This window comes from Haliotis rufescens, unplaced genomic scaffold (assembly GCF_023055435.1).
Source record: "Haliotis rufescens isolate VD_foot unplaced genomic scaffold, xgHalRufe1.0.p SCAF_19, whole genome shotgun sequence".
NCBI lineage: Eukaryota > Metazoa > Mollusca > Gastropoda > Lepetellida > Haliotidae > Haliotis > Haliotis rufescens.
In genome coordinates this window covers 16,765,451-16,779,717 of record NW_025963879.1, presented here as the reverse complement: position 1 = coordinate 16,779,717, position 14,267 = coordinate 16,765,451, and the positions used below count along the sequence as shown (strand labels likewise).

Below are 14,267 nucleotides of genomic sequence, written 5' to 3'. Positions count from 1 at the left end.
ATATAAACCTGATAACTATCAATTGTCTTCACTAACACTGGTCTGTTATGCTGAACAAAAATTTATATTTAAACAAATATATTGCAAACTCCAATTCATGTTTCCGTGAGGGCTACAGTTCAAACAAGTGACAAGGCCATGTTTGTTGTTAAATGCCGCATTCCAGCTATATGACGGCAGTAGGTAAATAATCTGGACCAGACATGCCAGTGATGACGTCATGAGCATCGATCTACCCAATTGGGATATGACGACATGCTTCAACCAAGTCAGCGAGCCTGACCACCCGATCCCGTTAGTCACCTCTAACAACAATCCTGGGTTCCTGAAGATCAGTTCTAACCTGGATATTCACAGGCTCTCAGCCATGTAGACCAGTGGTTGATAGTATGAGGTGATACATATCAACTATCTACAGTCACACATAATCAGCTCGGTCACACATGTTAACCACCCAATCCTCCTTGTAGTTGACACTTATGACAAAAATGGGGTACTGTGATCCATCCAGGAATCGACCCGTGAAGATCCGGGGTAGAATAGGTCTTCAGCAACCCATGCTTGCCGTAAAAGGCGACTATGCTTGTCGTAAGAGGACACAAACAGGATCGGGTGGTCAGGCTCACTGACTTGGTTGATGCATGTCATTGTATCCCAATTGCATGGATCAATGCTCATGATGCCAATCACTGGATCATCTGTTCCAGACTCGATTATTTACAGACCACCGTCATATAGCTGGAATATTGCTGAGTGCGGCGTTAAACAACAACAACAACAACAACAACAAAACCATCCAGGAATCACTGAAGGAAGGAGAAACAAGTATTGACCTCCTTTCTCTCTCTCTTCTTGTTCTCTCTGAGCTGCTTCAGCTGCCTCCTCTGCTTCTCTCTTGATTCTCTCCTCTTCCTCCAACTTCTTCATTTGCTCTACAAAATATTAGTTCACGTTAATCATCAGTAGATTCATCACAGCTGATGAACTTCTTTGATGCATTTAAAAATACATATGTTGTATCATCACTGTGTTATCTTTGATTGGAAATATTCAAAATAAAACTTACAAAATTCCAAAGCATGTCCCTAATAGGTGTGTGTGATTTGTCACCAGCCATTTTGCTATTTCTGACATCACAGCCCAACTGCAAGTGAGGGAGAGGGTTTTCTCCAAACAGCAATATCTTTGCTATATCTTATCAGTGAGTGAGTTTTTGCTTTCAGCCGCTTTTAGCAATATTCCAGCAATATCACGGCGGGGGACACCAGAAATGGGCTTCACACATTGAACCCATGTCGGGAATCGAACCTGGGTCTTCGGCGTGACGAGCGAACGCTTTATACACCAGGCCACCCGACCGCCCCATATCATATCAGTGATGAAAACAGTCATGAAAGTCACGGGGTCCTTATCATAACCCGAATGTCTAAAGTTGGAGATGGCCTCAAGGACCCAAGGACCCCCTTAATTTCCAACACAGTATATACTTCAACTTATGAGTTGTAACAAGACCTAGAAGTACTGGGAACATAAACCAATGTCGGGGTAAAATCACAAACTAAATCATCTATGTTACGATATACTTTAGGAATTTGTTAGCCTCATTATTATTATTTAAGGCAAACAAATGATTGAGAGCCTAAGCAACAATCCCACTGTTAGAGCAAAATGACAGACAAACCAGCCAGTCACATGTAGTACATCTCCCTGAGGCAAGAGAGTCCACTAGCCTTTTTACCAAAATCTTGTATCCACCCTTGTCACATCAAGCCCACTTTCCTGTGCTAGATATGCTTGGACTATCGAACATATCAATAGTCCAGTCAGAGATCACAAAATCAACATCCACGACTGTACACATTTGCATGAAAGTGATTTACCACTGCCTGTCTTTGTTGACACAAATATGTCTTTTTCATTCCTCCCCCCCCCCCCCCCCAACGATTGCCTATGTTTTGGTGTCAGGGATGTAATCGCGAATGTTTTCATTATCTGATGGTCTAGGTCTTTGCCTAGAACAGAGATCTGATTGGATATCGCGTTTTCATTACAAGGAGCACAAGTCATGATCTACACAAGGTGGCACCAGTTCGAACCAAGAAAAGTAGCCTTGATGTGGCAAGGGTAGAAACTACACTTTGATAGGCCAGTGGACACACTTGCCTCGGGAAGATGCACATAGTAAGAACCCAATCGTCATTAGTTTACCATCACAAGTATAGGGTGGGGAACCGATAAGCCTATAAAGAAAACCCACAGGGGAGATGAGAAGTGTTCTGTATTACCATCGTAGTGGTCAAGCAGCTCAGATGGCAGTTTGTCCCCGGGGTTGCGAGGAGGGAGCAGGATGGTGTTGTACTCGTCGTACCCCTTCATCAGCCGCAGCACCTTCTCCTCCTCCAGGTAGCCCTCGTCACACTCCAGGTTGTAGAACTCTATTGGGAAGCTGCATGGGTTCTTCACCACAATCTCCTGCTCATCTCCATTGCTGTGCGGGAGGATGGGACCGAACTCAACCAGGTTGCGATCAAACTCCAGACGAGGCTCCAGACCCTGACCTCGACACAGCAATAAGATCCTTTGACTGCTCTGGGAAATCCTGATTGGTATACGATTCTCGTAGAATTTCTGAAATAAAGGGAATAATGGGAATGTTTTAACACATTCACACAGCTCTACCAATGATATTAAGCACATCATCTATATTGTTTGTTTGTTGTATATAAAAAATCTGTATATAATCAAGTCTGGACCAGACAATCAAGTGATCGACATTGAGCAACAATCCATGCAGTCGGGGTATGAGTGAATGAGTGAGTTTAGTTTTAGGCCACTTTTAGCAATATTCCTGCAATATCACAGCGGGGGACACCAGAAATGGGCTTCAGACATTGTAGCCATGTCAGGAATCGAACCCGGGTCCTCGGTGTGACAAGCGAACGCTTTAACCACTAGGCTACCCGACCACCCCATTCGGGGTATGAGGACACACTATCAACAACATCACTGAGCCTGACCAACTGACCCATTAGGTTGTTTCTTACGACCAGCAGAGGTCTCACCCAAGAATCCCCATCATCGATATGTAACACAAAGTAGAACAAAGTAGCCCAGATTAACATAAAAGAAAGGAGAAGAATTGTGAATCACTGACCTCCTCGGTAGGCATGAACTTGACCTGGACATTGGTTCTCTGGCCAGGCATCAGCATCCCGGTGGGCGGCATGATCTCATAGTGCTGCGGCTTCTTCTTCTCCTGCCGTAGCTTACGTCTCAGATGCATAGGGATGTGGCGGTCAGCCTGCAAACAATGATCAACATTTCACAAAGATGACAGACAGACCTCCAGCTCCGCAGCTTCTCACAGCATAATAGGGATAGATTCGGACTTTTCCATGTTTGATTCACAGAATGTATACACTATTAGAATATTTCATCAGTATTAACTTGTGTCAGAAGATAACAGAATTAAAAGTCTGACCATGCAAAGACGAAAAAAATGAAACAGGCCCTGCCGAACTGGAGTCCAATTAGTTTTAATTCAAAACTAAAGTCATCTGCTAATTTTCAAATTTTTAAACTTATCCTATCTCACGCTAAGCATATCTTCTTCAAAGAAGAAAGACGATATGCATAGTGTGAGATAGGATAAGTATCTAAATATACAATGTATACCAAACTTTCCATTTACAGATATGCCAACCCAAAATTGAGCCAATAAGGAATATTTGAGATATTTGGCATCTAAAATTTGTAATTTAAAAAAGAATTAGTGATTGATAATTTATCATCACTGACTGAATATTATTCATCATAATCAAATGTCTTTGCATTGTATATAATCACACAATCTACACAAAATCTGTAAGCTTTCTCACCACAAGATACAACAAGTGATATTCAACTGCTTGTATGTGTGACAATGCCAGTTGAAAATATCCAGTTAAAATTACTGGCGATGCTTTTAGGACACAATTTGTAATATATTTAACTTTAATAACTGTATTATCAGAATTTGGTTTACTAAAACAAATGTAATCTCATTATAGTGATACAGCCTAGGGCTGGTACAGGTACCTCGGGTACTCGGGTAGGGTGGGTACTGAGAAGGAATCGGGTACCCACAGGACTACGTGGTTTGTCATGTGATATAATGTTTAATGACAAAAATTATCTAAAACTCAATGGTGACTCTAAAAGTCACTAATCTTTCAATTTGCTTCTGACGATGCACCCATTCCTTCTGATTTTTATATGTTTGAATAAAGATAAAACTTCATGCAGTCAACTTCAGTGTATGCATGACCAGATTGTTTTACATGTGTATCTAAATTCATTTTGCTAGGGCTATGGTCAATATTTCCCAATCGGACAATGTACCTATCTCTATGTATATCTACAGCGGGTACCCGGGGAGCGTCAGGTAATATGGGAGTGGGTACCCAGGAAGTAAATTTGGATTCGTCCCAGCCCTAATACCGCCAATAAAATAATTAATGTCAGTTCTGTATCTCCAAGCTTAATCAATCTATCTGCATTGTGACTGACTTTATTCAGGGTACAAGATTCTTTGATGCACAAATTCATAGACAAAATAGACACCGCACTAAGAGTCTAAGCTCCGAAAACTGACCTGTTTTCTGTCCTTGTCAGACAGCAGTGAGTTCCACTCACAGGGCACCTGCTGTTGGTTGTGCAGCTGCACTGTGATCACCTTGCACTCCCCACACCGAACATCCCCAAAGTCCAGGGTATCATCCGATATCTCCATGTCAGGCATCGTCACGTTAGCCCGCAGGCAGATGGCAACTTGGGGTCCAGTAACAATCTAAACAAAGACAGTGGACTTTATACAAGGGCTTGAGCGTGTGAGCGAGTGTGATTTTACCCCGCTTTTAGCATTATTCTAGCAATATCACAGCGTGGGACACCAGAAATTGGCTTCACATATTGTACCCATGTGGGAAATCGAACCCGGTGCTTTGGCGTGATGAGTGAACACTTTAACCACTAGGCTACCCGACTGCCCACAAGGGCTTGAGAAGCAGCAACCGGAGATTATCTGTAGCTGCCATTTATATAACCTGTAATGTCAAATCCATTGAACCATGTGGACATGAATAAAATCATCGTCAATACGCCAACACTACGTTCCTCCATCACCCTTGAATACATAGACAGTTTGGAGTGTGTTCACTATTTTTAACCAACATATTAAGCCATGGCCTGGTTCCACCAAGTGCTATGACCACTGGCCAATGAGTGCACTGATTACATTGAACAACTGGCAATATTTCTCATGCAACACAGTATTGCCTTGCAGTCACCTTGTCTTCAATATCAGGCAATGTTGAGGTTCATCATGGCTCATTTGACTTTATGTCATTACTAAACTGCAAATTGGGAGTACCGTATTCGACATAATAAGCACCCAGGGCGCTCTCAAAATTAGAAACATTAGAATATTATTTTGTTGAAAAACAACAGAATTGAATAATCGTAAATTTCGTGGTATATGCTGACAACCTGAAATGTTTATATAAGACAGATATATTTTTCCAGAATTCAATTTCCCATAATTAAGGATGCATATAACACACATATTATACACAAATAAATAAGTCTTGTGAACATTGAACAATTGAAATGGGTGCTAATTGAGATTGTTCACTAGCCTATATATTAGCAAATATCGCCGTGGGCGCTTTTTAGTGAGTGAGTGAGTGAGTGAGTATGGCTTTACGCCGCTTTTAGCAATATTCCAGCAATATCACGGCGGGGACACCAGAAATGGGCTTCACACATTGTACCCATGTCGGGAATCGAACCCGGGTCTTCGGCGTGACGAGCGAACGCTTTAACCACTAGGCTACCCGACCGCCCCGGGCGCTTTTTAGTGCGGGGAGCTTATTACATTGAATACGGTATGTATTTAGGGATGACGGAGGAACAGAGTGTGTACATTATTTGTGAAGAGTAACAATGATCCCAAATATACCATAGGTCATTCTATAAGAAAGTCTAAAAAAACTAAACACTGTTCCTCCTCACAATAAAACACTAATAAAATAAAGCCTGTACTTACATTGATAGGAACGATGGTCTCCACTTGCCCCAGTTGCAGATTGGCTCCTCTAGGGTCAAAGGACACAACAAAGTCGACAGTCTCGTGGTCTGGGGCACCTGGCAAGTTGCGGACACGGTCCAGCTCGATGTGGAAGCCGTGGTGGTGGATGTTGTCTCGCTCCACCTGGAAGGATGCAGGGAACCAGCCTGTGTTGGTCGCATGGACAACATGGGTCCGCACTGTCCCCAGCACAACATGGCCGAAGTCCAGGATATACTCGGGCAGTCGAGGCCTGGTTAGCAAAATACAGGTTAAAATAGACAGAATACACCGAACATTGTTATGTCTTTGTCAAACATACTATGCTTGTGGTAAAAGGCGACTAACGGGATCAGGTGGTCAGGCTCGCTGACTTGGTTGATGCATGTCATCGATCCCAAATGCGTGGATTGATGTTCATGATATTAATCACTGGATTGTCTGGTCCAGACTCGATTATTTACAGACTGCCCTCATATAGTTGGAATATTGCTGAGTGTGGCGTTAAACAACAAACCAACCAACCAACTATGTCAAATATGCAAGGCATGCCAATTTGCAAGGGCTACCGATAAACATACGAAAAAATCAAAATGGAGCTGAAGGTCAAAGGGTACTGACAATCTCATTACTAAGAGACTATATCCTAATCATTGTTAAACCTTGTAAGTTTGGACCCAACACGGGATGGATACTATTTGGAACTTCTATATGATTCAAGGTTATTCGGCAATAAGTCAGGGCTTACAGCATTCTTTCACCCAGACAATCCAAAATTCCTCCTAGCTTGTTGGTTATCCTCAAAATGTTACTACTGAGTCAGCCTGGAACTAAGCAACACAATGAATCCATGTTGACCTACTTCATCTTCATCTTCTTCCCTCTGTTTCTCTTGGAGTCGCCGGTAGCATGAGTGTCCCGACTCTCATTGCTGGTGGGTGGTGTCAGCTCGTACAGGTCAGTTCGGGCTGACCCCTGCTGCAGCTCCAGGGCAAAGTCCCGTACAGCTATACGTTCAGCCTCCATCTGGAGCTCAAGGTCAGAGGGTACTGATTCATGCTGGAAGAATAAATGTCATTGCATAATAGTGGCAATCGTTAAAACTTAATTTGATCACAAACACGTTATTAATTCTTTGATTTTTAATTTTTCTTTCATCGATGAAAAATATATTCAAAAGAATGATCTGAAGATTTTACAGAAAGTCACTAATGTATGACATAACTCGGAATAATGGTAAACATTATTAAAACGATAATCTCTAAAGAAATAATTAGATCTAGAACCAGTTTCATACCAAATCTGACCATTATTAACAACTGACTATATATTGCCTTGAGGAAAACCATTTCCCCTTCAAAAGGTCTGGCTTACCTGCACGACATGTTCAGTCATCCTGTGTGAGCGCATGTAGGCGAGAGCGCTGGTGGGTCGCTCTGATGCATGATGGTCCAGTTTCCTGGTCCCTTTCGTCAGCCCCTCCTTGGCCTCCTTCAGCATCAGCTCGTAGTGGAGGTCCGGGTCCTTCAGCCTCGGCAGGTCCAGAGATATCCGGGGGAACACACCTTCACCATACAAGTTGATGATGTCAGGCTCGAAGTGGGCTACTTGGATCATGAAGTTCTTGTGGAACCTCTCTGGTACTCCGGGCAAGAACTTGACAGTCACTTTCTGCTCACTCAGAGGTTCGATGTAGCCCTGCAAGAGAGACGAAGTTATTGTGAGAGCAGCTCTATAGATGATAGGGAGGCAGATGGCTCATTACAGCAAGAAGGCTGAGTCCTTATAAATGACAACTTTCTAAAGAGCATTTGTTAAGGTTTTCGAGGTTTCTTACTTCCATGTTGGCAACAAAATGAACATATCATATTCGACGTAATAAGCGCCCAGGGTGCTCTCAAAATTGAGTTGAAAGAAAAATTTCGTGGTTTATGCAAACATTGAAATGTTTATTTACGACTGACATATTTTTCCAGAATTTAATTGCCCATAATTAAGGGTGCATATAACATACGAGTGCATATTATAAGCGAATAAATAAGTATTTTGTGCATTGATCAATCAGAAGGTGTGCTAATTGGGATCGTTCACTAGCCAATGTATCAGCAGATATCGCTGTGGACGCTGATTGGAGTGGGGTGCTTATTACGTCGAATACGTAAGTCTGCTAGTCTGAGAATGATAAAATTCAGGAAGCACAAGTGACATTTTCTTGTGGACTCACATTTTACTAGGAGGTTGATGGCATCTCATAGCAGATCATTTACACGGACAGGTAAAAACCAATTTTAAATCTAACCCAGAGCCCCTAGGGTCCCTTTCCACAAAGTGATCTTAGCGCTAAGGTGATGGTAACACCCATACTTTAACATAGGCTTACGCTAAGATCATTTTGTGGAAAGGGACCCTGGGCCCACTTGCACAAAGCGGTCTTAGTGCTAAGACTATCAGAAATCTATGTTAAAGTTTGGGAGTTAGGATCATCTTAGCACTAAGATTGCTTTGTGCAAGTGGGCCCTGTGCAATAAGTTCTGCATACTTACTGAATGTGGGACCATGATCGGTATTCCTGGGTAGGGTCTCTTTGCCAGTGTGGGATCCATGCCGATAGAGCTGAACTCAAATCCTACTTTGCCTGTGTTTATAAGAGTTATTTCGGCAGATGCCACCTGGTCATACATCTGTTTGCCATAGTCAATGTCTCGGCAATTGAACGTGTACTCAACCAAGGATGCTTCTCCCTTCAATGTCAGCTCATATGTTGGGCCACCTTCAATGTCACAGATGGCCTTCACCTGACCCCAGATATCAGCATGGCCATAAAAGGTCAAGGTTATCTGTTCTGTGTCTCCAGGTTGAAGAGTTCCGTACAAGGGCAAAATATCAAATACCTGCAACAGTCATCATCATTATCAGAAAAAGAACATTAATAGTTTTCTTTTTAGATGAACATCATACAGCAGATATCCACTGTGATCAATTATCAACAAAGTGCTGATTTAAAGGAGAGCATCCCTGTCCTCACCTCCTCCACTCCGATGGGCGTGGCAGCCTCCTGGTCCCGCTCCAGTAGAGCAGTGAGGACCCGATTAGACTTGAGGGCATCTTCCTCCTCTGGGCGAAGTGAGAGGCGACTGTGGAGGTCAAGACGTTCCATGTCATCCTTCTTCACCCCTCCCTCTGGGGCAGCCTCCTGCTCCAGCTGACCCTGAAAATACAACGTCATTACTCATTATTTCATTATTTGTTGTTTGTTGTTTAACACTGCAGTCAGCAAAATTCCAGCTATATGGCTGCAGTCTGTAAATAATCAAGCCTAGACCAGACAATCCAGTGATTGACATCATGAGCATCGACCTTTGCCATGGGGGTAAAGAAGACATGTATCAACCAAGTCAGCGAGAAAGTTCGTGTACAGCCATTAACCTTCAGTCTCATGGTGTACAAAGCCATTCAGCTGGTTAAATCACATCATCATCATATACAGGTTGGCCAGCATCAGCAGCTTAATTGGAATAGATATCTATCTGCTATCACAGAATCATATCACATTCCTGTACATTAACTAGGGCTGGGACGGGTAACTCAGGTACTCTGGTCGGGTGGGTACTTGCCAGGACTCGGGTACCCTCAGGACTACAGTGGAATACTAGGGCTGGGACGGGTAACTCGGGTACTATCCTCGGGTGGGTACTTGCCAGGACTCGGGTACCCTCAGGACTACAGTGGAATACTAGGGCTGGGACGGGTAACTCAGGTACTCTGGTCGGGTGGGTACTTGGCAGGACTCGGGTACCCACAGGACTACAGTGGAATACTAGGGCTGGGACGGGTAACTCAGGTACTCTGGTCGGGTGGGTACTTGGCAGGACTCGGGTACCCACAGGACTACAGTGGAATACTAGGGCTGGGACGGGTAACTCGGGTACTATCCTCGGGTGGGTACTTGCCAGGACTCGGGTACCCACAGGACTACAGTGGAATACTAGGGCTGGGACGGGTAACGCAGTACTCTGGTCGGGTGGGTACTGAGTAGGACTCGGGTACCCACAGGACTACCCGGACCAATGGTTAGTCATGGGATACATTGTTTAATGACAAAACTTATCTGAAACTCAATAGTCATACTGCAAGTCACTAAAGTTCCCATTTCTTTCTAAATATGCATGCATTCCTTCTGACTTTTATATGTTTGAAAAAAGATAAAACTTCATGCAGTCAACTTCAGTATATGCATGACCAGTTCGTTTTACACGTGTATCTAAATACATTTTGCCAGGGCTACAGTCAAATTTTACCCAATCAGACAGTTTGTAGCTATAGGGTCGGGTAATAGAGGGCTGGGTACCCGGGTAGTAAATTTTGACTCGGCCCAACCTTGTGTAAACACAGCAATTCTGTAAGATTTTTTTTTTAAAATACTGAATCCGGTAGAGGGAGGTGTGCATTATACTTGGGTGTGCACTATACTCAATAAAATATGGTACTCAGTATTCACCTGATAAAGGGACAAGTAGTACCTCTTAAATGCTGTTATAAAGACTAAAGAAGATGTTATCCATGAAAATGGATTCGTGTTCTTCCAACTTCTAAATGCCTATAAAAGACACCAAATTCCTGTACTTCTTTAAACATGACACTAACGCTACTGGGCAACATTATCTGTAGTGTATATGTTCTAGGGCTGTGTAACTTGACCAGATGTCCAGACTAAGACAGGTACAGGAGAGACAACACAAAGCATGCAGCCAGCTAAACATATAGTACCTGACCAACCAGTAATACAATACCATGACGTCACCTCAGGTGCGAGTGCTACTCCCAGAGCTCCAGATAACCTTTTGAGCAATTCAGTTTTTACTGGAAGGTTTCTATTTTAATTGTTTCTATGTTAATTTTTCATTGGGTAACCAATATTTTTTCACTCAACTATTCATCACTCTATTGGGTTTTTCCCAAAATCAGTAAGCATTTTGAGATTTGAAACAAAATGAAATAATGTTTTCGATGTTTATAATGGTTCTAAGTATAGGCTTGACTCGGAAAGTAAATTAGCTCGTAATTGTGTACGCATGCTGAAAAAGCTTGATTGGGTATTTACGCATGCTGTTTTCAAACAATTGAGTTGTTAATTTAATGCATGCACTTCTGTACGCAAGTTAATTGAAAGTACCCCGGGTAATTGGGTTTAGAATAGTTTTGGGGGGTATTTTACGCACATACGCAGCTTATCTGTAGCTCTGTACTCCCCTGACACACAACAACATACAGCCCCTATACAGTGAGAACACCACCAACCTTCTCCAGCTCCTCCTCCGACATGGGAGAGGCGGGTCGGTCCTCCTCGTCCTCCCGGTTGTCCCGGGGCTCACCCCCCTGTTTGTCCTTGATCAGCTCCTGGTCAGTCTAACAACACAAGTTACAGGTGCAATACTGACACAAGGATGGGAGTTGCAGTGGTGAACAAAAGCTCTTCACTAATGTCATACTACACATGCTTATTCTTCAAACAAACAAGTTGTTGCCATCACCAGTATTCAAAGTTTTAGGGTGTCCTGGGAACCTTGAGCTCCATAAATTATAGGGTGTCCTGGGAACCTTGAGCTCCATAAATTATAGGGTGTCCTGGGAACCTTGAACTCCATAAATTATAGGGTGTCCTGGGAACCTTGAACTCCATAAATTATAGGGTGTCCTGGGAACCTTGAGCTCCATAAATTATAGGGTGTCCTGGGAACCTTGAACTTCATAAATTATAGGGTGTCCTGGGAACCTTGAGCTCCATAAATTATAGGGTGTCCTGGGAACCTTGAACTTCATAAATTATAGGGTGTCCTGGGAACCTTGAGCTCCATAATTTATAGGGTGTCCTGAGCTCCTTATAGTATTCAAATCGAGGGAGCCCCTAATTTCTTAAATGTGTTTACGACAAAGACCCGTTGAATTTCAGTCATAATTTTTAACACTTCATCACTAATTAGGCCTTGTATTTTTTTATTAATTGGTTCACAAAGTTTTGGCCTAAAATTTAATGTACATTGTGGGTGATTTTTATTTAAATCAACTTTCAGATTAGTACTGCTACTAATGAATGGAAAAAAGGACAAGTTTTAACATGGCAAGATACTGAAACATAATTGATTGGAATTTTTATTAGAATAAAGCTTTTTTATATGCATTATTCACCATTTCTTACGAACAGTGGTGATAAAGTCTTGTGAGATTTGTACATTTTACCTAATTGTAAAATTGTTTAGTCAAAAGTCAGAGTTCACAATTTATTTTTTGGGGTAGGTCTCATAAACCAACCAAAAAAATACAAGGGCTTATGAAGGTTTAAGGGGGTAATAAACAACTACTGGTATGTCTACGATCAATCCTACAAACAATGGATCATGCACATCAATATACAAGGATGAAAAACATCTCACCTCTTGTTGTCCTTCCTCGTCTGACCTTGCTTCTCCTTCATCAATGACCACATGTACTCTCTCCTCTCCCTCCACCTCTTCCTCTCCATCAGCAACATCCATCATGTTCTCCTCCATAATGATGTCATTCGTGGGTTTGGGTGGACGGTTGATGACCGCACATGGCTCATTGCCAATAAGGAATGACCAGCGGTACTTCACCTCCATTGGACTGTTGTTGGTGATGTTCACATAGCGGGTCACCTCTGTGTCGTTGAGGATGCAGCCGAAGTCGACCACTGTCTTCTCAAACTCCAAATTGGGGAAGTACACCTCTCCACGCAGGGCAATGTAATCCTGTGACGTAATGTTCTATATGATCATCTGTATTATATCTGCTTATACTTATGTATACAAAGACAATCCTCCAGTTGGAATGAGATCCTCTCAATATGAGTGAGTGAGTGTGTTGGGTTTAATGCCGCTTTTAACAGTATTACAGTTTTATCGCGTCTTGTCAGCTTAATGTGTGAGGAAAGCCTGAAGTGATGCAGGTCTCAGACGTTTACCACTTCGGTGAAACCCACGAGCACGGGTATGGTGCTGACAAACCTAGAAACATGACCAGGGCCAACCGGGATTCGAACCCACAATCAGAGGTTTCTGGCCTGACCAAGGGACACAAATCCCTCTCAATATGAAGCAGCCATCTGATGGAATGATGGCCTCACGATATTAAATCTTCACAAAATCTGACCAACTTCACTTCTTTCCTACAACTCATTTCGTAACTGATTTTTGTCACGTCAAAGATCCTGTTTTCATTCCCGACATGGGTACAATGTGTGAAGCCCATTTCTGGTGTCCCCGGCAGTGATATTGGTGGAATACTGCTAAAAGCGGCGTAAAACCATACTCACACACTCCACACACAGATTTCCTCTGTCCTTCCTAATATTATCTCGTCACAATATGGCCGAAATATTGCCCATGTGATATTAAATCTTAACTCACTTACTCACTCCAACATTATCAACATCAAACACGCACAGAGTTTACAGTAGTGTGTATGCTGCCTATACAAATAAATGTATTATTATAGTATTTTTTATATTATTTTCTCAATATTATCGAAGAAAACAGTACTATTGTCTGAAAATGAAATGCTACAATCATTGCCTGTGTACTCACAACATGTGGATGTTCCTTGTAGGTGATGTGGAGAACCTCATCGATAGTGCGAATGTGAAGGTCATCCTTGTAGGCCGGATCAAAACGAATCTTTAAATTGTAAGGTTCACCAACTCCAAGGTGTACCTCCTGAAAATGATATAGAGGATGTTTTCTAAGAGTGTTCACGTCATACTAAGTTTACGACACGAGTGTCTAAATTCCGGTATTTCCCGAGCGGAAGCAAGGTAAATACCGGGATTAAGGCATGAGTGTCGTAAGCATAGTATGACATGAACACCAATATAATGTTCTATTTACAAAAGATGTCAACATACAGAGAAAAAGTTTAGTGCTTATCTATAAGGACAGCAAGTCGCAAAAGCAGCGGAACCACAATTTGTCAAAGGACATCAACAGTCTTCACCTATGACGTTTCTCGTGTGACGTCCTTCCAACCTCATGTCACAATAAGATTCGAATGACGTCAATAATGCCTTCCAGAAGACGGAAACAATACACTGTTGTCTTGTGACTTTAAATGACCCAAGAGAACATATATTTTTATCAAGCCCGATACG

The 14,267-nt window shown here is 42.5% G+C and overlaps 1 protein-coding gene across 4 annotated transcripts in view; it reads right to left on the bottom strand.

The window, feature by feature from the left end:
- Nucleotides 1-14,267, bottom strand: part of LOC124137578 (hydrocephalus-inducing protein homolog) — a 119,506-nt gene that overhangs the window by 73,933 nt on the left and 31,306 nt on the right. For all 4 annotated transcript variants that reach the window (XM_046503940.2, XM_046503941.2, XM_046503942.2 and 1 more), the window contains exons 21-32: nucleotides 13,708-13,836; nucleotides 12,538-12,873; nucleotides 11,405-11,512; nucleotides 9,132-9,314; nucleotides 8,650-8,997; nucleotides 7,481-7,804; nucleotides 6,969-7,165; nucleotides 6,086-6,359; nucleotides 4,634-4,828; nucleotides 3,155-3,301; nucleotides 2,286-2,628; nucleotides 834-932 (exon numbers count right to left, since the gene is read on the bottom strand). In XM_046503940.2, the coding sequence (XP_046359896.2) occupies nucleotides 834-932; nucleotides 2,286-2,628; nucleotides 3,155-3,301; nucleotides 4,634-4,828; nucleotides 6,086-6,359; nucleotides 6,969-7,165; nucleotides 7,481-7,804; nucleotides 8,650-8,997; nucleotides 9,132-9,314; nucleotides 11,405-11,512; nucleotides 12,538-12,873; nucleotides 13,708-13,836 (2,683 nt within the window). The remainder of the gene's footprint in view (nucleotides 1-833; nucleotides 933-2,285; nucleotides 2,629-3,154; nucleotides 3,302-4,633; nucleotides 4,829-6,085; nucleotides 6,360-6,968; nucleotides 7,166-7,480; nucleotides 7,805-8,649; nucleotides 8,998-9,131; nucleotides 9,315-11,404; nucleotides 11,513-12,537; nucleotides 12,874-13,707; nucleotides 13,837-14,267) is intronic.